Raw genomic sequence first — 25,731 nt, 5'->3', positions numbered from 1 at the left:
AGTTAAAAATGTTCAGATAGGGGATTCTCATATCCCATGAATCAGGAATCACAGCTATGTGTGGGCCATTGAGATAATTACACCCTGAGATTAAAATTGTGTTAAATCAATCCTTTCCAGAAGCAAAATCAAACTAGCAATCACTGATAACTATTGGAGAAAGACGAATGTGAATTTTTCCTTCATTAAATGACCAAAAGCAAAATAGAACTAAGCAGATAGTGTTTTTATGTTAATGAATAAATTTCCAACTGACAATTTGATCAGAATGGGAGTTATTTCATTTTTCTTTTTAAACAAACAACTACCACCAAAGAATTATTCTTCTTGGATGTTCTTAGTCCCCATCAGAAAGAATTAGTAAATTCTTTGCCATGACATTATCAGTATTTGGCCATTGATGATTAGTGAGTACAAAGCTTGAAAAAGCAGAGAAAAATATCAAGTGTAAGGGTATATTTGAAATCTCCAAACAGCAATTTCCAGGAAGTGAACCCTTTCAAAAATAAAATATATTTTGATCTTACAACAGAAAAAGAAGTGTCATTAATTTATTAAAGAGAATTAAAGGATTATTAGGTTGGAAAGAACCCCAAGAGTTAATCAAAGTTCATCAAAGCCGGCCTATATCTAAATCATCCCAGAAAGACATTTGGCTGTCCTGTATTCTTACCAGTTTCATTATCCACCACCATATAACATCCACCACTAGTTAATCTGTTATTATGGCCATTCATTTCACTGGATCACTAGAGATCCAGAGAGAGAGAGAGAGAGAGAGAGAGAGAGAGAGAGTTTGTGTGTGTATGTCTATGTCAGTGTTTGTGTGTCTGTCTCTTATAGCTCAAAAATCACTTAAAACTGACCCAAGAATAAACATACAGTGAACAAAACAAGTTTAATTGTATAGTATAAATTATAGGTCAGTTAGGAATAGGTTAATAATTTTTTATGAAGAGTGAAGATCACCAGTTATGAGATATAAAGAATGAATGCCAATTATTTGTAATTCTGATGAATGGATTGCTTTAAAAACAATTCTAATGAGTTCCATAAAAATGCATGCCAATGAAAGACATCCTTTATAGATTCAGAAAATATAATTGCTCATATTTCTATATTAGAACTCATTCAAGTTTAACACAATCAAAAAATTATAGTGTTTCTCTTTGATTATTAGGTATGAAAAGCAAACTATTTTAGGGCCAAATAACAAATTAAATAGGCTAAACTTTAACTTCACCTGAGGAAATCTGCATGCACCCTATTATTTTCATGCTTACCCAAAATACCTCTCCACAGTAATTCAAATATATAAATATGTACATATATATGTGTGTGTGTGTTTAAACACACACACACACACACACACACACACAAAATATTGCTAATTCTACTTCAAACATATTCAAAACAACTTTTTAAAATATCAAATACATGAAGACACTGGTGCTAGGTACAGGGATTACAAAAGCAAAAAATTTACTTAGTTAAATTTGTCAAAAATGGGTCAAATGTTAAATTAGTGTCACTTTGGTTCAGGATAGCTGCCTTAGATGGTTCATGGACATTACTGAACAATGAGAGACAGACAGTCAAGCTCACTATTAACCATGAAAGAAAGTGTTATTATAGACCTTAAAAAGTTTTTCCTGAGTAAAACAATTTGAAATAATAAAAAAATGACAAAACAACAAAAACAAAAACAAACAGAAAATGGATATAATTTTTTGGAAAGGGAATATGGCATGTTGTATATAACAATTTCTGTTCAGAATATGTCTACATGAGCATATCTCCTCTTCCATATATATTTTTAAAATCTAACTTTTAATTAAGAAAAATTATTAATGTGCATTGCCAGCAACACATAAGAATCGATATTAAATTGGGCTGAGAGGATCATGGGACTTTTAGTTGTTGAGATCATTTATTCCAAATGCTTCACCTTTGAGGTGATGAGGTAATTTTAAGGCAGAGAGGCAGAGTGGGGAACTGATATATTCCCTTCACATACGACTGTAGTAAAAAAAAAAAAAAAAAAAAAAAAAAAAAGCAGGCTTCCATATTTTGTTGACAGATGAGGCTATGAATTTTTCTTTTCCTTTTTAAAAATGTGGATATCCACAAAAGGTCAAGAATATCTATCTGCCCAGGGAAAACTGCTTTTCAGATATAAGGGAGAATTTCAAATAAGTTAATCTATCATCTAACAACTAAAATTTTGCTTAAGTTTACCGGTGGTAGATGAGATTGTTCAGCAACTGCATCTGTCACGCTGCAGGACCTCAGTCTTGAAGAAGGTTCTCTTTGCTAGAAGAATAAAAAAATAAATAATAAGCTATCAAGCAAATGAATTTTTTAAAAATTAAATTAAAAAATTGATCATTTAAAAAAATCATTCAATCCATTCACTGAAAGCAAAATGGTTTTTTTCTTTACAGTACTTTTCTGCTATTACTATAACATGGAGGGCAGTCAAGAAAAAGCCACCATCTTTTCTAGAAATATACGTAAACAAATGACTTTACTTTTTTTTTTTTTTTCTCAATATTTTAATGCAGATGGTTTCATGGTTAGGCCCTAGTTAGAATTCACTACAATAAAGTAGTAAAAGGAATCCAAGAAATAAAACAACAATAAATAGGTCATATTTACATTTCAATCCAATATTTAAAACTAACTTGAAAAGCAAGCAGTACACTATTCTTGTATGCAAACTCTTCAGGGCAGATATAAACAATAAAGGGAAAGGAAAGATAAAGAAAATGAGAAAGAAAACAGTGATGTATAATGATGATTAACATTAAATGAATGCCTACAATACATAAAGCACTGGACAAAACAAAGAATTAATTTTAGTATTTGTGAAAAGGGACACATATAACTGTCTTAAATCTCACAAGTCAAGAATTCTTAATCCTAGCCTCTGAGGAAAACTCAATAAACCTCTGCAAAATAAGAAAGAAAAAAGAAAAAAAAGAAAGGAAAAAAACTCAGAATGATATGAAAAATGTTGCCGATGCTTGAAAATTTGCCATGCAATATACTCTCCACAAGGTAAGATCATTTAAAATGGCAAAAGAAATATTGATCAAATTCACATGGTCAATGAATACATGACTCTCTTGTATTCATTGAATATAGGTTTCAATAAATGACTACATAAATAGTGGCAAGTAGTATGATGTAGGAGCATCTTCCAACAATAAAGATCTCAGTCTGACTATAAATTAGGAGGTAAGTCCTAGTGAGTACTCACTAATTACTGTCAAAAGTAGAATCTGACCCCAAGACTTCCTTATTCAAAATCTAGCGGTCTATTCACTCAGTCATACTGATTTTGTTTATGTGTGTATATCATATATTTATTTTGATTTCCCTCTGTTTAATTCTTACTCTTACTTATTTATTTCCTCATCATATACAAGACCAATAGAAAGTGAAATCTGCTAAATTCTACCAAGCTATAAGTATTTGAAAACAGCTGTAATTGCATTCTTTCATCCAAGGTTCAAACTTGTTAACTCCAGATGGATTCACTACTAGGAGATTTAACATAATGGGATGAATTTCACTAGTCATAATATACTCATGAAACTATGAAGGAGGGCTTATGACTTTATTGGAAGAAGTACTCGTACTAATGAAGTCATACTTTTTAAAAGTAATGATGCATGTCCACTACCCACGTCTTACTTAACTATCATCTTGATTTTGTTCATTCCTTTTATATGGAAATAACTGCCTTGGTAAAAATGGACATATTTGTAATTGAGATCTAGAAAACATTTAAATTTCTTAAAAACTTCTATAATTATTAATGTCTACATAGTTGTGAAGACAAATTTTTCATACAGACGCATCAGGATGTTATTTACTGACTAAATGGCATTTCAATATCCCTGGAACATTGATTGAAATAAAATGGTATTAGAGTTGTAGGCAAGCTAGAAAAGGTGTGTCTCCATGTTCTTTTTCCTAGAAGTTCCTTTTAAGAAAATGATTTTATCATATAGTAAGAGATTACTTTAAAATAGCAACATAGCAGACCTAAATCTAAACAATATTTTATTACATAAGTAAATGCAATTTTAAAAATTACAATTAGTAAGGACTGCTATTTTAATTACCTAAAATTAACATTGTGTTTTTACATTAGGTACAATAAAAGTATTTAATTGTTGTAGGTTTTTTGTAGAAGATTGGACATTTCTATGTTTTTGAGATTCTAATGTATGGCTTTATCACTTAATTTGTTTCCATAACAACAGTATTCAATTCCTTCTATATTTTAAGATATGCACTATCTCTTTCTTCCTGTTGCACTAAATTTTAATTTGCATGTTTCTATCTCAATTTCTTTTTTATAAAAACAATCATAATTTCAAGATGAAATAGAATAATTATAACTAATTTATTTGTGGGGGCAAGATTTTTTAAACAAACAATTTTTTAAAATATTTATCTTAAAGCTTTTATTTATGAGTATCATATTGTACATACTTTTTATACAGCCCTCCTACACTTTTAAAGTAGCTATTATTTTGATAATGGATTCCTTGGCTAAAATAATCATTTTTCAAGTACCACATCCTGCAATGGTTTGCAATATTACATCTTCATTCTCTATTACCTTGCACTGGGACCACACTTGTTCTCATTTTTAAAGGTAAGTAGTTGCTTATTATAGAATTTTCTGAATATTTTGTAAAATTACATAATTAGGGACCCCATATTATGATTTCTCTACTCTTCTGCTTCTTCTCTGTATGACAAGCAACACTTAAAATTCATGGACTTTGCAAATCCTGTATCTTCTGCTGCCAAAATGCTGTTAGTAGGGTCCTAGAAAACATGTCCCCGATGAATTTAAATTTGGGGGAAAGAAAAGTCACTTTTCTCTCTTTAGCCTGGGTAACCTCCCCTCTATCTTCCCATGATTAAATCCCATTATTACTTTATGTGCATGATTCTTAATCAATCATTTACAGCACTAAACTTTTTTTTGAGTTCTAGATTCATATTATCAACAGCTTACTAAACATGGATAACCTAATGACATTACAAATTTATCATGTTTAAAATGGCACTCAAGTCGCTCTAAAGCCTTTTCCTACTTGTGACTTCTCTGTTTCAATTAATGGCACTGTCATCTCTTCCAGACAGCAGATGTCAACTATCAGGATACTCCTTTGACTTTTTTCTTCAAATTCAATGAATTTCCAAGTCCAATCAGTTCTAATTCTTTGACATCCTTTGGATTTATTCAATTTACTCAATCCCTACTGGTCCCACCCCAATTCAAACCTCTCCATTCATTATCTCTTGCCTGGATTATAATAATCTTCTAAGTGGTTTCCATAGCACTTGTTTCTCCTCTTTCCAATCCATCTTTCTAATACTACTTCTAAGTTAATCTTCTTAAAAGTTCTAATCATGATATTTCACCATCAGAGACACTGATTATATTTCACCAACCAAGAAATTAAATTGTTAAGTGCCAACAAACATACATTCTGGGATTCTTTACTTAGAATTTAATACTCTTCAAAATCTGGTTTCAATCTAACATTTCCAGTTGTATCTCACATTTTTCCTTTTGGCATTCCCTAAAGAATAGTCAAGCTAGAGAATCTACTGTTCCCAAAGACATCCTATGCTCTTAGTCTCCACCCATGTGCTCATTTGTAGCTTTATGGCTTCGATATTTTTGCAGTATGTTTGTCCTCTGTAATGCTTCTTGATCCTCCAAACCCCAACAACCTTTTGCAAATAATTAGTGCAATAATAACTAACATTTTTTGTAGTGCTTACTGTGTGTCAGGTACTGTGGTAGATGCTTTACAATTATTATCTCACTTGATCCCCATAATATCCTTGGGATAAAAGGTATCCCAAGATCCCACCTTGCCACTAAAACTTCTTCCTTCCTTTGAGGTCTCTGTCATAGCAGTTTCTATTGTTTTCCCAATTATATTTCTTTAGAAGCCATTTATCTATTCTCCCACTTGAATGTGAAAGCCTTGAAGAAAGGGAGTGTTCTATTCATTTTTCTGTTTCTATTATTACCCAGAATAGTATCTTATAGAAACCATAAGTATTCAAATGTTTGCTGAATTGAAATCAAAGGTAGCACTGGAGACAGTACCTCTAGACTCATAATTTTTCTGCCTTCTACATAGAAATGGGATATACTCAATTAAAAAAGAAAAAGCAAAGCTGGTCATAGTCCCAAGAGTTAAATGCCTATGGGCCATCTCCTAATATTTTGAGCTATTTGGATGGGGATTCTGTGCTTTGTAGTAAGTGTGGCTCTGATATTTTTTTTTTTTTAAATAACTATCTGGCTAAAAAACAAATGCTCCATTTCCTCACACTTATATATAGTAAATACTCTTGACTAATTTGTGGGTATCTTATTCATAGAACAGATAAAATAGAGATAAAAAGCATTAATGATTTATGTTAATCATGAGAAATTATATCGGACATTAAAGAGGCAGAGGGGGGTAAAGGCATTTGGCTGGCCATAAAGCTCACTTCTACCACTTGAAATCTGTATGATTTAAGGTAAATCGTCGAATCTCTGTGGGTTGGAGTTTTCTCATATGCAAAATTAGATAATTATACTAGATGGACTCAAAAGTCACTTTTAACTCTAAATCCAAGATTCTAAAAATCAAATGCTTAAAAATAATTCTAAAGAATTGTGCATACTGAGCAAGTTTCCCTAGGATTACCTATGCTCCTAAAGTGGGAAGGATTTCTACCTCTCCTTGGACAGCACTGGTCACTTCACATGTAAATGTACATCTGACCTCTGAAGACTGGCTTGGTTTCTCCTCCACCCCAAACCTGAATTTCTCCTTATGTTCTCCTGATAGAGAAACAATTTCTCTGTCTTAAGATCTACACCCAGATAGGATATCTCGGGCTCCCAGAAAGTCAGGAGTGTCCAGAGCTCAAATGACCAATCACACCAGTATGAAAATGCAATGCAAATTTGCACTATTCATTAGAGGTGAAGTAGTCAAATTACATTATTTCTGTCTATCTAACACACAGCACAGTACAGCTGCATGGAATGTTTCTAAGTTACTTAGAAACTTAGGCACAGATTTCCAAAGTCACAATCTGGTCTCCTATCTATCTCATTACTACTGAAGCTTAAGGAATTCAGGACAAGAGGAAAGAATTCCTAACAGTGACAATAAATCAAGTAGTAAGCAAATTACATTAGTAGTAAGATCTAATATGGGAGGGAAGGAAAGAAACAGTAACTTATTTAAGAGTGAAAGAATTTAAGTTTGCTCCTAACTCTTGTGAGGTAAGGTTAACTTGGATAAATAACAGATTAATGCCAGTGATATGGAAATCTAGTTATTATTTAATTGGTAAAGTCTAAAATATTCACACATATACAATTTTAAGGCAAAATAACCAACTGCAAAAATAAAAATTTGTTCCATCTCTGTTTCTATAAATACTACTGCTTACAATCAAAGAACTGAATTGTTCCCCATTGGAATCCGGAGTGATCTGAAGTCTTCTGTTCAATTCCTCTGACAGTTCTTGAGGACTGGTCCGAGATACTGGAGAAGCAGGAGGTGGTGGAAAGACCAGACTAAGAGAGTCTCCGGTTATATTCACTTCCTCTGAAATGGTTTCCCAAGGCTTATAAGAAATGAGAAATTATTGTAAATGCTAAAGATGGGATTTTGGTTTGTGTTACTTCCCCATTGATTTAAATTTTAAGAGGTCTTTAGTATAAGATGATTTACTGAATTAACCATAATAATACTAGTCCTGAGGTGGACAATCTTTAGCATAGAATCCATTTAATAAGTAAAGTAATAGAGGAATGATTTTATCATTTGAATAAAAACTCAATAGGCAGTTGGCAAAAAATTGTTAAAGAATTTTTTCATTTCCAAATTTATAGAGATCAAGTCAATGGCTCAGAAAGATAACTTTTTTCATAAATATTTAGAAAAAGTTAGCAGTTCTGCCTTTTGCAATATTGGTATGTATAGAAGCATTAATAGGGTAAATAAGAACATATCTCATTAAGTTTATCAATAAAGTACTGGCTTTTCTGTTCTTTATGTTTTTCCCTTTTATTTGTTAAAATATCTTCTGAAGCAGCAAATGCCTAAAAATGATGTGGCTGCCTAAAATGTATATAGTTAATAATTAAGAATAGAGGATCCTGGCGGAAATGTATCATATATTTATAGTCACTAACTTTAATTAACTGTTCCAGGTGCAGATAACATTAAGACAAACTGTAATGTTATATAAATAATACCCAACAACTCTATTTATTGTCAACAAAGATTTCCCAAGATATTGCAAACAGCTGAATAAGAAATCTATGTCTCCATTCCACTCCAAGTTTCAAACTCCAAACTCCTCAAACTGAAAAGTATGTTTCTAATTTAATCTGACTAAAAAGAGATAAATTGTCCTGGCCTTTAAGAAAGGAAAAAAAAAAACACCACCACCAAAACTGAAATTATCTCTACATTTTTGCATTTTTGGTATGAATGTCATAGAAATTTGTTCCCTTTTTTAAAACACTGCACCAAGACACATATGTCAGACATAGGTCATAAGAGTGTGTAATTCTGGATTACTAACATTAATAACCACACAAGTGATCAGCTGGCTATGAGGATATCATCTTGGATTTACAAACAAAATTTACTGAAAACGTGTAAAACATAAAACCACCCTTAAGACACCAAAAGTGAAATACACAAAGTTGATGACAGATGTCAGGAATGGTACTACATACTTCAGAGACATCTCCACCTTCTGCAGGTTCAGGTTCTAAATCTTCACTAATATGTCGCCGGGAGCGGAAACGTCTATGTGCTGCCTCTTGATTTATCTGTCTGATGTTGTTATCTGATTCCGAGGACACATCACTGGGAATTATGGAAACAAGGAGAAAAGACAAGCGGTGAAAAGAATAAGGATTAACAGAATCTTCATCAATAAAACATATATTATGAGACTAACATATATAAAGCATCATGATAACCTTTTAAAGGTAAATCTGAATTCATTTATACATAATTAATACATAATTTTATCCATTTGGCTTTAAAGAAACAAAACATAATTGATCTGAAAATTGTGTGCATTTTCTCAAACAAATGCATCAAACACAGAGGGTAATGAAGTTTCAGGCTTTTAATACCTTTTTAAAGGTATTACTAATACCTTTTTTCTTTTAAATCAAACTTATTGTACAAAATATTCCTGGAAAATATGGCAAGAATTTGGATAACATATAAATCTTTTAGAGAAATTAAGTTACTTTACAGGAAAAGTTATTTTGAAGAACATGTTGTGAGATGTTGACATATGATGAAAACTTTCTTAGTTCCCAAACTAAAAATAGGTGGTCTTATTTGCCAATCTGAAGGCTTGTTTGATCTTTGGGGGGAAGAAGGAAGGGAAGTATGGACTCATGATTCTATAGAGCTTTCTGTAAATAAATAGTTTCTAACAAAATAATCTCATGGAGATCCTCAAACATTAAATAACTTGCCCAGAGTTACAAAAGCCAGTATATTAGCGGCAGTCCATTTATTCTTGAAAACCTTTAACTTAAATTAGGAATGAACCTCATTATAAATTTTAAATTAATCAACAGTGAATGCAACAATATTTTTAAATGGGGGAGGGGGATGTTTAGAAAACTGAATATCATTTCCTCTGTGTAAATTTTCAATTTTGGGCCTGTGGAATTTTTACTATTACAATCAATCCAATCAGTGAATAGATATTTAGTAACTATTAATTATGGAATAGACACTGTGCAAGACAGGTACAGGACAGAAATAACAATGACACTAATACTGCCCTCCTCCCTCCAAAAAACTTCCACAGTTCCCTACTTATGTATATGCACTTTATCTTCTTTTATAGTTGTCTTTCAGCAATACTTAAAAATCTTGAAAGCAAATAGATCTGCTTATATGGACAAGGAAGACGTAAAGTAATTTTAAGGGTGTGAAACTCTTAAAAATACTTCCTCAAACCGTGATTGATGAAAAGAATCACAGAGCAAAAATTCAATTGGCATAAAGCCATCCTCTCATGAGGGCAGAGATTAAGAAAGCAAATAACTGGAATATATTTCACTCTTTCAACTCTAAAAGTCTTTCCTTAGAATAAGTTGATAAAAAGGAATTTTAAGAAGCCCTAAATTTTTTTTCTGAGAAGCAAATGAGTTAGGAGGAACTAGAAAAAGTAGCAAATGAAAGAAAATCCAAAATGAGGGCAGCAACATCATTAGCTATTTATGAATTTCTTTTCTTTACTATTGGCAATATTAACATGATCTTTATTAATATCAGCCTTCTGAATCATCTCATTTGCTTCTTCTAGAAGTTTAGTCTCCTTGTCCATGTCTAGAACTATGTTTCTATGCACTTTAGGATATTGTCCACAAAAGTCACATTTTCTTCCATCTTGTCTTCTCTGACATCCATTTTTTTATCTGTTTGCTGTATCCACCACTGGTTCCCCTGCAGCTTTTTCCTGAGATTGAACACTTGTTTTATGGTTTAGCTCTTCTGACATATTTCCAAGTGGGTTGTCACCTCATAGGTTTTACCATATAACCTTACTGTCCTATTCTAGGGGCATAACCCTTTTGAGTTCTGTTAGAATCTATGATTCTTTCATACCTTTGTTTATTTGGCTCATCTTATATGCCATTCAATTTCCCCCCTTATTCAGCTGGCACGTTGTTAGTTTTGATTCTTATATCCTAAGATTCAGTAAATAAAGAATTGTTTTTTTACTTCCCAGTTGCTCACTAGTCACTGTGCCTGAATTTTTTATTTAGAGAAATTATTAATGATAGATCAAAATATCAGGCAAAAAAACAACAAATTGGTTGGCTTCTGGTCTCTTCTTTATCCCCTAAGGTAATCTCTTTAGTTCATTTATTTCCAAAATTTTACTGGAATCTTTTGTTCTAAAATCACTTCAATGTCAATACATCCCTCCCTCTTCTCTTATCCAAAGCAGGTTCTTTATCTTAAATAAACATTAACACTTGGCTGGTCACCAAATATAATGAATTATTACCCCTTATCATAATTATATGTTCTCATGCAGAAAATGCTACTTAAAATTTAGAGTTCAAACAAAAGTGGAAGCCTAACGTCCAAAATTTGTTATAAGTACAAGTTCAAATATTGGAAGTAGAATTTGTAAACAAATATAAATTCAATCAATCTTGTTCTTTATTTGAAAAACAGCTGGATTATGGATACGTTATAAAGAGCTGTCTGAAAATAAGGCAAACGGCCACTGATTTACAGAGAGAGAGTTGAAAGGAACTTACAGGTCATTGAGGCAAAAACTTGAATTTTATAAGTTAGGAAACTGATGTGAAGTGAGATTAAACAATTTGTCCTATACTAAAGAGATACTAAAAAAATCCAGGAAAACTACATCAGAAATGTTAAGTCACAGAATGCTTCTTTTTCTAAGACTTCTAGTAAAAAAGCATCATACTGAAAAGTTTTAAGAGCAACTACAAATATTTTATATTTATTATTGGTTAATTGCCAAATCTAAAAACCTTTTCTCGACCCCCATTCTTCTTGACTTCTCTTCAGACTTTGATACTTTTATTCATTGTCCATTACTAAATACTTTCTTCTCTCTAGGCTCTCAGAACACTACTCTCTCCTGGTTCTCTGAATTATCTGACTACCCCTACTCTATCCTTTGCTAGATCCTCATCTAGATCATGTCCTCTATAGCCATAAGTATCCGAAAGTTTTGTCCTCTGGGTCTTATCTTCTCTCTTCACACTATTTCACTTGGTGATCTCATCAGCTCTCAGGGATTTAATTACCCACACCATGTTAATGATTTTTCTACTGCCCTAAACTCCTGGCTGACCTCCAATCTCCATCTCCAAATGCCTTTGAGATATCTAAAATTGAATGTCTAGTAGACATCTTAAATTCAACTAGAACTTATTCTCTTTCTTTCTACCTTCCCTATTCAAATAGATGGTATCTGTATCCAAGCTGTTGCTAAGACCTATCATTTCACCTTTGTTCCATCTCTTAAATATTCCTCCTCTCCTTTGATAGTGACATTATTGTAATAAAGGTCCTGCAATAGCTTGCTGGTGGATTGGCAGGGCAATCTCCCTTCTCCAATACATTTTCTATTCAACCTCCAAAATGATTTTCCTAAAATACATGTTTGATCACATCACCTTCCAAACTCAACAAACTCTAGTGGTTCCCTATTGATGATGGCCCCCTGTTCTTCCACAAACAAGACATATGAGCTCTAGGCTTTAATCTTGCCTGTCCCTCATGCTTAAAATGTTTCTCCCTCCTTCACTTTAACTACTGACTGTCCTGGTTTCCTTTAAGTCCCAATTAAAATCCCACTTTCTCCAAGAAGTCTCCCCTAATATCTTTAAAGTCTAGTGTTTCCCCCTTCTAAGTTATTTCCTAATTATCCTGTATAGAACTTGCTTTGTATGTAATTGTTTGTATATTATTTCCCCTATGAGACTGTAAGCTCTTTCAGGGTAGGAACTGTCTTTTGTTTCTTTTTTAAGAAACTCAGTGTGCATATGTGTAAAATGAAATGATTGAATAATATGACTTCTAAGGTTTTTTTTCTGCTTTAAGTGTCTATGATTTTATGATTAAATTAGGAAAAAAACAGAAAGTCTCATGTGAAGAATATGAACCTAAAATTTTTGAGGAAAAAACCAACCAATTAATTCTAATAAAAAAATATAATTTAATCCTAAAATGAAAGGGCCATACATCAACAAGTTACAATTGATGGTACAAAAATAATTCAAACGATAAAACAATATATTCTCTTAAGTATAATATATTTTTTCCGTGATCTTTTAAAACTATTATTTTTGTTAGCATCATTTTCAGAGATAGAAAAATGGGTAAACTGAAGCACAGTTCACATTCTAATCAATAAAGTTTCATAATTATTGGACTTTGAATTAAAATTGATAGTAGTGATCCACACAAATATATATATGTATATATAAAAGGAAAACACTTTCACAACTATACCAAAGATAAATCAATAACTTGTCTAAAAATATTATTCTGTTAACTTAAATCATCAACTAAATCTAAAATTAAGTGTTAAATGAATGAAATCTGAGAAGTAGAGATTGATATAATTATGTGAATGAATGTATAATTAAAACCAAAATACCCAAATGCACAAATTATACCCCTATATCACAGAATCAACATGATTAAAAATAAATCTATGCTAGTTATGTAATATTATACTTGGCAGTTTTATGTTCTCATAGCCAATTTATACAATATTTCAGACTTAAGTATAATCTGTGATTACAAAAACTACCCAAATAAGAGAACTGAAAAAAAAAAAAAAAAAAAAAAAAAAACACCAGAGGGAAAAACATTAGTTCCTTTAAATTTCACAGTTTAAACTCTGAAATATTCTAGTATCTCTTAAAGATGATGAAAGGGTACTGAGGGGCAAAGTAGATAGAATAGTAGCCCTAGAATCAGGGAAACTCATCTTCCTGAGTTCACTTTTGGTATCAGATATTTACTAGCTATATGATACCGGGTAAGTCATTTAATCCTATTTGCCTCAGTTTCCTCATCTTTCAAATAAACTGGAGAAGGAAATGACAAACAACTCTAGCATCTTTGCTTAAAAAGCCCCAAATAGGGTGACAGACATGACTGAAACAACTGAACAATGATGAAAAATTCAGTTTGCATTCATTCATTCAAAAGTCTTTTTTTGGGGGGGAAGGGGGAGAACAGGACTGGTCTTCTGTCTCTGGGCTGGAAGTACAGTAAAATAGGCCTAATTGCAATACTGACAGACCATGAAGCTTTGAAAGCTATTTATCCAACCTGGGATAGCCCATTAGTTTTTGCTTAAGGAAAGCCCATTAGTTTTTGTTCTCAGGGTCTCACCATATTAGCGCCAGCCTTTGTACAGATACCAGATAGGCTTAGCCCTTTGCAAATCAGAACCCCTAGGCTCAAGTAATCCACTAGTTTCATCCCACACTATCAGCAGAGATTAAAGGCTTTAAATATGTACTATGCACAAAGCCTGGAGGAGTTAGGCACTCAGGAAAAGATAAAATTTAGTTCTTTCTCTCAAGAAACTTCTACTTTAATAAGATAAAAATGCAGGTGACTTCTTTTGAAATAAGGTTGGGCTTTTTTGTTGTTGTGGTGCTTGTTTTTTAGGGGGGAGGAATTCAGTCAAGGCCTGTAATTTTATTAGTGTATGGGACTTTCATGGAGGAAACTCCCTTTACTAATAGAGACATGCAACTGTTCTATTTCTGAAAAGTCTGTGAACAGTATTTTACTACTAATTGTATATGATAGTCATACTGCCCTAAAACTCTGTAAGAAAATAATGTACATGTTAAAAATCAACCAAGATATAAAACTGATGGTATTCAGAATGCTAAAATGTCCTGCCTCATAATGAAACTGGGATGGCTAGATAGATACAGAGCCAGACTTGGAGTTAGGAAAACCTGAATTCCTGTAACGAAGATAGAATACTTACTAGCTATGTAACTTGGGCAAACCTTGGGCAAGTCACTGTTTGCCTCAGTTTCCTCATCTGTAAAATGAACTGAAGAAGGAAAATAGTAAACCAGTTCATTATCTCTGCCAAGAAAACCACCAGTGGACTCATGAGTCCAATATGATTAAAAAAAAAAAAATTACTAAACACCGCCAGTGAAATTGAAAGTTAGCTGAAGATGAAAGGCTACACTTTTATGTGTTCTTGTGAAAATACAGCCTGAATATAACAATGGGAAAATCCCAAATGGCTATAAGATTTCCCTGTGACACTTAAGTCAATGAGTCAATAGGCAGTAAAGAGATTAACTCTGAGGGATGAAGTGTATTAGTCAATAATATTAAATGCAAATACATTTTCAGTGTTGCTAAACAGCAAGATTAAGATGATGAAGATGATTTTTTTTGAGGGAAATACAAATAGTAGGAAACAAAATTCAGTTTTTGAAACAGTAATTACTTAAATAAAATTTAAAAAGTTCTCTTATACATTAGATTCTAATTGTTAGAGATTTCTTATTTGACCTGATTGTCAAATACTAGTTAAATTCTTAAATGCTAATTATAACTAGTACTATAGTTATCTGTGTATAAAACTTCAGTTTTAAAATTTTTTACATTTGTGTTTTATATGTTTTCATACTACATATATATACTTTATATAATATACATACATAAATATATATATATACACACACACACACACACACACACACACATACACACTTTATATAATATACTAAGGAAAGGTGAGTAAAAGTTCTAGCTAATTCTAGGGGCTAACTCGAGTTCTAAAACAGATTCACTATCAATTTAACTCATTAAGCATTCTGATGAGTCCAAGAGAATTCAAAGGCAAAAACAAAATAGTCTCTATCCCCAGATAACTAACATCCTTCTAGGGAAATATAACATATATGTTAATAAATACAAAATAATTTCAAGAGGAAGATAGCGATTACAACTGAAGCAATCAGGAAAGACTCCAGGAAGAAGTAAAACCTAAACTGAAATTATAAGAAACAAAGGACTTTATGAAGGTGGAAAGGAATATGCATTTACTAAGCATCTACTATATTCTAGGCACTGTGCTAACCACTTTTTACAAATAACTTCACTTGATCTTTACCACAAGAAATTTTATTATCTTCATTTTATGAATAAGAAAACTGTAACAATGACAACACCAAAAAGATTAAGTGACTTGCTTAGGATCACACAGCTGGTTAAGTGTCTATGAGACCACATTTGAACTCAACTCTTTTTGACTTCAGGTGCAGACTATCCAACTGAACCATCTGGCCAACTAAGGGAAAGTGGTCAGGAGGGAGCAAAATCTCAGAGGGTGGCATGTAAGAACTAAGTGGTCAGCTAGGTGGCACAGTGATCAGGAAGACATTTTTCTGATTTCAAGTCTGGCTTCAGAAACTTACTAGTTGTTTAACTGTTGCCTCAGTTTCTCCATCTGTAAAAATGAGCTAAAGAAGTATATAACGAAAGCCCCAAATAAGCTCACGAAGATTGGGCAACTATTGGAAAATAACTGAACAACAACAAAAACTATGTAAAATTATTGCTCACTGGATTTGTAATCACTAAAAATTGCCAAATAATTAAAAAAACAAACAAACAAACAAATAAAAAAACCACTACAGACTCAAGTGATTAGCCAAAATTCAGAAATAATTAAATGATTTAATCAAAGTCATAAAGTGGCAGACAATATTAGAAACTAGGTCATGTGACTCTCAGTTCAGCATTTTTCTTTTATCCATCATCCCCCTCATCCCCCTCTCCACTGTACTATGGACATCAAATTAATTATTCTTCACTAATTTTATTTTCTCAAAGATAGTTTTCTCTCAACAGACATCAAGTACTCAGCTGTATCAGTTTCTTCCAGGATACTTTATTACTTGGAATTAATGGTTCTGGAAATCTCTGCCAGAATACTTAACAAAATTCCAGAATTTTGTTCTGGAAGCTCTTTGGGCAATATACATTCATAAAAAGGGAAGGAAATGCCTCTCCTTCCCCCCCCCCCCCCCCAGGGATCTGGCTATTTAGTGATGATTCCATATAAAGTTTATGAGGAGATAGCATGCTAAGCTGACTCTGATTGTTACCTCTTTTATCCTATATATTTTATATTTTCTCTAACACAGAATTAGACGGGAAAGGGAAGGATTACCCATTTCCTATGCAGTATTTAGTGGAGCTTCTGCTCAGGCATATCCTTTATTTTTACTGCTGGAGAGCAGTGGACCCAGAATCAGAAAACCCAAATTCTAATACAACTGCAGATACTTAACTGTGTGACTCTTAATTTTTGTTTCCTTAGTTTTCTTATCTAAAAAATAACAATTGTGCAATTCTACCTTATAAGATCATTGTGAGGATCAAGTGAAATATTATTTGTAAAACACAGCACAATACCTGGTACATAGTAGAAACTATATAAAGGCTTATACCTCTAATCATCCCTTTTCCTTTTCTTAATACCATGAATGAACATGATGAACTTGAACTTAAAGCAAGAAATATATTTTTTCTTTGCTTCTACCAAGTATTGGTAAAGCTTTTAGTTTTATTTTGCTACAATTCTATAATCTTTTTTTTTTTTTTTTTTTTTTTTGGTTTGACTGATATATTTAAAACTTCAGTACCTTAAAAAAACAAAACAGAACAGAACTTGTGGGGTTGATTAAGATCATACAAGCACAATTTTCCCGATCACACACACACACAAAAAAAGCCCTATTGAAAAATAATTGTCCTATCTCACTTTTGTATAATACTTTGTAAAATAAATCAAAATCAAAACCCAAAACTTTCACCTACATTACTTTAATTGAGGTTGATTGTCTTTTCTTTTCTTCCTTTCTTTCTAAAGTTGCTTACCAATAGGACAGTTATGGAAATATGTTAAAAGAATTGCACATATTCAACCCATATCTTGCTTGCTGTCTGGAGGTAAGGGAAAGGAGGAAGAAAAATTTGGAACACAAAATTTTACAAAAAATTAATGTAGAAACTCTCTTTACTTTTATTTGGAAAAATAAAATACTATTTTAAAAGTTGCTTTAAATTATATGAACAATAAGAGACAAAGACAGAAACAAAGACAAGACAGACAAAACAAGACAACAAGCATTCATTTAGTGCTCACTATATACCAGGACAAAAATTAGTTCTTTTGCTTTTTAGTACTAGACACTTGAGTCACTGGGGTGATGATTTTTCCAAATTTATTACCATTCTTAACTTCACTCCCAAACCAAAAACTTTTTAAAGAATCTTCATTTCATACTTCCACCAGTATTGACCTGGGGAATCTTATAACATGAACTCAAACTTTTCTAGAGCAAAAATCATAACTTTCTGGTCCTCAACTCTTAAAATATTTGATGAGTAATCTGGAACAAAGGTATTATTACATCAAGCTAGTCATTTCCAAAGTAGAATAAATTCTTGTATATATTGCCTTCTACTGTTATAACAGATGTAACTTCTGTCTTCATAAAGACTGATTTAATTACAAAAAGCCATTCTTACAAGCAGTTAAGGAACCCAAGTTAAACCTAGTTTCTATAAATTACTAAATCTCTCCAAAATACAACAAAGGTAGGCTTAAATAACAATAAATATTTCCTCAAAATGATTTTAATAGTTAATTACCTAATGGTGATTGTGTAAGAAGAAAAGGGAAATTATTCACCCATAGGAAAATTCGCATCCATTAGCCATAGAAGAAAAGCAAATAGAATTTTAATAGAATTATTTTCATTTATTTGTTAAAGAAAATTTCTTAGTGAACATTAGTATTACATCAACTCATACTTGAACAGTTAAGATTACATCTAGAGTTAGAACCAGTACTAAAGAAAGGTAAATAGTAATAAACTTATTGTCTATAGCAATGATTTAATCCAACAAAGATTTATTAAGTACTTTCTTTATTCTTTATGCAAATTATCCTGAACCAGATAGTCATAGTCTCTCCAAATTTTCAAAAAGTTCTAAAAATAAAAATTTCTTTCACACACACACACACACACACACACACACACACACACACACACACACACACACACACCTCTATATATACTTTTACCTATGCACATATGCCAAATGGTTCTTTTTTGGAAAGGTTTATAAAAACCAAGTAATAAAAGTGTCTCAAAAAAATCCTCTTCTTTCCCTTTCTCAACCATGTGGATAAGCACCAACTTAATGAATGGAGAAGATTCCAAAGTAATTTGGTTTTGCCACTTTGGATTAAGGGTCAATCACCAAGAGTGAGCCAAGGGGAAAAAAAAAAATCACTTATTCAACATAGCCTTCTAAATCTAGGAAATATAAGCTCAATTTTTCATTCCATAATTCCATAATTAATTAATGCAAGCAATTCAGTAAAGCCAATTTATCAAAGAATTTATCAACCAATTCAAGTTATCCTGAGAAAAATATGACACAAAATTGTTATTCTTAGGACTTAAATAATGAAATTTGTTCTGAATTAATCTCAGATTAATCTGGTTAGCCAAGAAAGGATTATTGATAGTTAAAAACTTGTGGGTATTACTGATTTTGGATTTACTTCCCAGACTTGCTTTCAAGAAGATACTCTATGTTATTCTAACTCTGCCCAAACCAAAGATGTATTCTTTAACCCAAAAACATAGAGAACTTACATTAAACTGGGTCGATGCCACTGGGTAGTCCTGTTGTTGTGGTTGACGTAGTAAGTTCTACCTAAATTGTCCACTTTCTCTTCCCACCCAGGTGGCAGGGGAGGTGGAGGAAGTTCTTCCTGGTGTTGAGAAGCTGAATCATTTGAATCAACAACTTCCCACCCATGCTGTAAAATAAAGTTTAATGGATGATTAAAAGGTTATTTTTATTTTTGTTTCTAGGATAAGAAAACAACATTATAGTTTAAAACACACACACACACACACACACATCACACATACATATATACAAACCCCCCATGAAAGCCATAATTAAGCCAACTGTCTAAAAATATTACCTGGTTTTTACACAAGGTCTAATTTTAAAAAAGCTATTAAGAACAATCAGTCAATAAACAAGTTTTTATTAATTACTTTCTATCTATAGGCAATCTGCTATGCACTGGAGATAGAAAAGAAAAATTATGGGCCCTTCCCTCATGGAACTTATAATCTAATAGCACCCAGATAACTACATACAAGCAAAATATGTGTTGTAAGTGGAAAGTAATTCAGAAGGAAGGCATTAGCTGGGAAGAAGATGAGAGGAAACCTATTGCAGAAGGTGAGACATGAACTTGGGCTTGAAGGAAGGTGGGGAAAGTAGCAAGTGAATGTAGTAAGGAAGAGTATGCCAATCATAGGGGATAGCCAATGAAAAGACAGAAATATGTTGTATATGAAGAAAAATAAAAAAGCTAATGTTACTGAAGAGAAATAAAGTTTAAGAACACGGAAAAAGTAGGAAAAGGTAACACTGTGTAGAGTTTGAAATGCAAAACTGAGCATTTTATAGTTGAGCCTTGAGGTAAAAGAAGTTTATTGAATATAAAGAAAGAAAATGAGCATTTATGTAGTACCTACTAAGGGCTTTACAAATATTATCTTATTTGATTTCCACAACTATCTACCTCGATCAGAGTAGGTGACAGTTTGACAGGCTGTTTATTATTATTTAGGAAAATTGGTGACTCAATGGAGGATGAACTTGAGAAATTTGACAGATAAAGACCAATTAGAGGCTCCTGAAGAAGTTAGGAAGTCATGAAGATCTGTACTAGGAGGATTGTGTGAGGATAAAAAAAGAATTATATTTATGAAAGATGTTGTTAAAGCAAAAATGACCAGACTTAGGAAGAGACTGGATATGTAGAGTGAGTTAGAGTGAAGAGTCACAGAAATTGAGAGCCTGAGTGAGTCACAACATGGCAAAGTCAATTGTAATTGAGAAGTTCAGAGGAGGGGAGGGTTTGACAGAGAAAACACTGAGTTCTGTTTGGGCATGTTGAGTTTAAGATGTCTAAAAGGCATTTTTGATATAGAACTAGAGCTTAGAAGAGAAATAAATACTGGCATAGATATAGAGCTGAGAGCTATCTGAACAGAGAAGATATGATGAGATGACGAAGTGAGAAATACAGAGGGAGAAGAGAGGAGAACCATGAATAGATCTTTGGCAGACACAGGATGGATAAGATCCAGATGAAAATCCAACAAATGTAGAATGGTCAGACAGGTAAAAACAGAGTCACACAAACTTAAAAAGGATAGTTTTCAGAAGAAGATAATCAACTACATCAATACTGAAGTTGATAGTGAGGAGATAGTGGGGAAAGATATTTAAATGAAGTGAGATGAGAAAGGGAAAAGACTAGAACAGTGTCACTTACCAAAAACATTAAGGCTATCTATTGATATAATGAAGGGGAATTGATTAGAAGAGATTGAGAAGAGATAGAATGTATGAACAACTCCTGCAGTGAGTAAAATAAAATAAATTGAGTAAGGGAGTTAAAAAAGAATTGCTTTACTGAAGTCAGGGCCCAAATGAAATTATGAAATAGAAACTAGAGTCATTTTAGAACTGAAAGAAACCCAAAGAATAATCTAATCTACTTCCTTCATAATCTTTAGCTAGCAAGAAGCAGGGCTAAGGCAAGACCACAGTTATTCTAATGTGCTCACTTATAACTTATCTCAGTAAAATAGGATTTGAATATATTGCTACAGGCTTTGAAGCCCAACCCCAAAGAGAAACATCAGAAATATTCTGAATAATAACAATTTCATTTGAATAAAAGGAGAATTACAATATAAGGTGTCTGTTTTGAAGGGGAAAAGATTCATAAAGCAATTGTATGTTATCTTATAAATTCATCTTTTTATTTTATAATGATGTACCTTGTATATAACTTTTCATTTGAAGGCCCAAAGGACCCAGAGCTTCACTAACATGACATACATGGCTTTGTTTTATGATAGTTATATATATTCTAATACCTTTAAATGATTAATGAAATGGTGAACAAAATCTCTATTTTGCAGATTTCAATGATCTGTTCAAAAACTTATTTTGAGTTAAAATGGATCAGTGGTAAGTCTAGGAATGGTTAAATTACAGGCCAATATCCTTTTTGTCTAGGTAAGAATCTACTCCATTCATAACTAGTTTCTTAGGGAAAGAGGCCCCCTCAACAACTGGCTTCATTCTTGGAGCCAGATGTAGATTGGGAACTAATACTTGTCTCCTTTTATTCCACAGATGTCGCCTCCATACAATCAGCCTATCTTGCCTTAGGGCTAAAATTACATTTTATAACACATATTTTCAGCATTAAGTATTCCTTTCCTAATATTCCATAGTAAAATCACTGTAAAATTATTAATATGTTGGTTACTGCCATCAGAAGAGTGTAAAAAGTGTAAAAAATTACTGGATTTAAAATAATAAATGAAAATATGCTGACATGCTTATGGTATCTTAAAATTCAGAACTGTCTACCACCCACTTGTCATTTTTCTCCTCATATACCATACATAGAGATGAAAGTTGTAAGTGAAATATTGCCCAAAACTTGGCTTTTCAGTCTGAGGGGGTCTGCTAACATGCTCACATTATTCACATAATACAACAGCTGTACACAAATGGCAGACCAAGTAATAGTTAAGCCTTGATTAACATCCACTGTCAGAAGCTGAGGAATACTTGCCCAGGAAAACAGAACTGAGAGGGTCTTTTCAAGATGTAAAAGTATAGAAAAAGGTAACTGTTTTGAACATAAAATGGAAAGGTACTGGAGGACTCACCCTATTCTTCCTCATTAAATACTCTCATTTTCCTCTCCCACCCCAAAAGGGAGACAGAAAAGAAAAAATTATCAAAACAGTTAATTCCAAAATGTTTATTTCCAGGGAAAGGTCATCTAATCCATTTCTCACACGTGGGTGCCAAATGAAAAAGAAACTTGGGAGAGGCTTTCTAATGCTTCTGACTACTTTGAATGAATCCCAAGGTCTAAAGAGGATTTTTAGAAGGGTTAAATCTTCAAGTCATGATGGAATTAAATGAATAAGGTTGCTTTCCAAATCCTTTCTAGGGGTGGAAAGAAACAAAATCTGGGCAATGCTTTCTTTAAAAAGAAAGAAAGAAATTCTAAATAAAAAGATATTCAATTGTTCTTGGTAGCTACATCAAAATGCAAAAGTTAATTCTTTATAAAATGAAAAGGGCTATTTGGTTTTTAAAAAAAATCATATTCATATTCAAGGTAGCATTTTATTTCTTTCAGATAGAGCAATGTGAATACTAATGAGATGTGCCAAAATGCTTTGAAAGAAAAAAAAAACAAAACCCTCCTTTAAATATAAATTATTTTATTATTATTATTATTATTATTATTATTATTATTATTATTATTATCTGATACCATGAGTAACTGACCAATAAATTAAATGCTATCTTACATAAATATATATTTTCTTTGATTGTTACAAAAGATTTATTGATTTCATAAATTTCATAAAGTTTTGAAATCTCTCATATCCAAATGGGCATTTTCTTTATTTTTTAAAATCATTATCTTTAATTTAACAGGTTATATATATATATATGTAATCATATAAAGCATTTCCATAATAGTCATGTTGTTTTTAAAAAAACATAGACATGCATTTTCTAAATTCAAGATTCAATCATTTTATCAGACACAGGTCATTATGCTTTTATCTTCCCTTTATATGCAATAACAATAACAACTAGCATTTATATGGAACTTGAAGGTTTTAACATCACTTTATTTATAGTCTATGGGCAGCTAGGTGGCACAGTTGCTACATTACCACACCAGGAGCAAGGAAGATTTACTTTCTGGCCTCAGACACTGCTTAGCTGTGAGACCCTGAGCTTGTCAATTAACCCTGTTTTCTTTAGTTTGCTCATCTAGAAAATGAGCCAGGAAAGAAAATGGTAAACCAGTCCAGTATCTTTGCCAAGAAGATCCCATATGGGATCGTAAAGACACAACTGAAACAACTGAACTTTTGTACTATCACTTTATCTTCACAATAATTTGCGAAATAAGCCTTATTATCTTCATTTACAAGTGATGAGATGGAGGTTGGGAGAGATTTTACACAAAAAGTATGTGAAGTAAAATATAAATTTGGATCTTCCAGGCTCCAAGTCCAGCATTGAATCTACTGTTTTAAGTGCCATAACATAGGGCATGAAGACATTAGATAATTTCACAGATGTAAGCAATTGTCAAATAATTTCTTCATCCTCAGTTCTATACTTAATAACCCTTCTTATCTTTGTTAGAAGAAAAATATTAGAACTGTTTGTGGTGAATATTTACATTTTATAAACTACAAAGGCTACAATGAATTATAATATATGCTCATTATTATGTCTAAGCATGGTGGCCTTTGTTATTTCTGAAACAGATGACTGCCAACACATTTATTCATATTTCTGAAATAAGATACTCTAAATAAACCTCAAATTTATTTTAGTTCTTATACTGTTTTTAAACAATAGAAAAATATAATGTAAAGGGCCTTACCTCTAAATCTTCCCTCTGATCATTATTTTCTTCATCTTGTCCTCCATTCTTTGGCATATAAGCCATTTTCAATCTTAAGAAGCCTTTTACCCGGGATTTATGACTAAATGACAGGAAGAAAAAACAAGTTACCCAAATGTTTGGCTAAATGGTGCTTTGGGGATAAATTTTTAATAAACTAAAATCAGCCTACACTTAATACAACAAAAATAAGCCCTCACCTTCTTGGTCGGAGGAGGAAATCCTTAAATGTATAGGGCCGTTCCATGGTTGGATCTTCAGTCTATAGACATGAGAAGCAAATTAAGTTTGAAAATTGACAGTCTTCATGTTTTTGATCTATCAAACTGCACATGAATCTTTCTATTAGAAATATGGTATGTGTATAAATACGGTTGGATTCCCTACATTTAGAAACAATAACCAAGACTTTATCAAGAGATTGCAATTTATAACTACAGGATACCTACTTCATGATAATATAGTTGATTAACTTTATTCTTTTAGTGGCCAATATCCAACTATTATGCCTAATTACAATTAAACTTACCTTCGGGTAACTTCCAACTTCCCAAATTTTATTGATGATAGTAATACTCTCACTGTTACTCAGATTCTAAAACTTTAGTTATCCCTCTCCCTCATACCTTACATCCAATCAACTGTCAAATCTTGTTAACTATACCTTTATAAGCTCGAATCTCTACCCAATTTACAATACCTGCCACAGTACTTCCACCTTATTTCAGATGCTCATTACTTCTTGACTTCAACTAATGTAATTACCTTCTAACTTTTCTTTTCCTGTTGTAAATATCTCCCATTTCTAATCCACCTCCCATTCAGTTAATCAAAATAAATCTTCCTAATGCTCAAGTTTCACCCTAAATAAACAGATTCTAGTGTTACTACACCCAAACAAATAGTTTCATGATTAACAAAATTATGTCCCAGGAAACAGTATTTTAATGATGAGCTTCCAACAATGAAGTTGATTGTTTTGATAATACTTCATCACTAGATCTATACACAAAATATAGAATTGATATCAGTAACCTTAGAGTTACTGTCCCCTAACATTTTCTTAAGGGATATTAGAATTATTCAGAGAAATGATCTTTGTTACCAGTAGAGACATTCAGAGAAAGCTCTAAGCTCTTGGCAATTCATACACAACTTTCTGGAATCCAAGAGTCCACTAGAGTCTGAATCACTGTTTACAAAAAGCTGAAATTAGCCACAAAGGTTGGGAACAGATACTCTCTGAGAAACAAGAATCATCCACTCCCATGAAGAAACATCAAAAATACTGTATGTTAGTCAAGGTCTATGTTATGAAGAGCAAGCAGCCATTTGCATTCCTACTATGCAACATTAAACATCTTCACTACATACTTCCCATGGTAAAGACCAAGAAGAATGATACTCATTGCTGACAGTTAATAGCCTGGACACTATTATGAAAAATCTTTGTGACGGATTTCAGTTGTTTGTAAAGAGTGATCCAAACCCAAGTAGCCTCTGGGA

The 25,731-nt window shown here is 32.4% G+C and overlaps 1 protein-coding gene across 12 annotated transcripts in view; it reads right to left on the bottom strand.

The window, feature by feature from the left end:
• Positions 1 to 25,731, bottom strand: part of NEDD4L (NEDD4 like E3 ubiquitin protein ligase) — a 453,149-nt gene that overhangs the window by 80,370 nt on the left and 347,048 nt on the right. For 10 of the 12 annotated variants that reach the window (XM_074279441.1, XM_074279437.1, XM_074279438.1 and 7 more), the window contains 6 exons: positions 24,426 to 24,487; positions 24,205 to 24,307; positions 19,322 to 19,488; positions 8,801 to 8,933; positions 7,501 to 7,677; positions 2,239 to 2,313 (listed from right to left, as the gene is read on the bottom strand). In XM_074279441.1, coding sequence (XP_074135542.1) covers positions 2,239 to 2,313; positions 7,501 to 7,677; positions 8,801 to 8,933; positions 19,322 to 19,488; positions 24,205 to 24,307; positions 24,426 to 24,487 — 717 coding nt within the window. The remainder of the gene's footprint in view (positions 1 to 2,238; positions 2,314 to 7,500; positions 7,678 to 8,800; positions 8,934 to 19,321; positions 19,489 to 24,204; positions 24,308 to 24,425; positions 24,488 to 25,731) is intronic. The other 2 variants (XM_074279439.1, XM_074279442.1) reach the window with 1 other exon arrangement.

Source organism: Sminthopsis crassicaudata, chromosome 1 (genome assembly GCF_048593235.1).
Source record: "Sminthopsis crassicaudata isolate SCR6 chromosome 1, ASM4859323v1, whole genome shotgun sequence".
Lineage (NCBI taxonomy): Eukaryota > Metazoa > Chordata > Mammalia > Dasyuromorphia > Dasyuridae > Sminthopsis > Sminthopsis crassicaudata.
The sequence above is the reverse complement of the archived record's forward strand: the minus strand, read 5'-3'. Positions and strand labels throughout refer to the sequence as shown.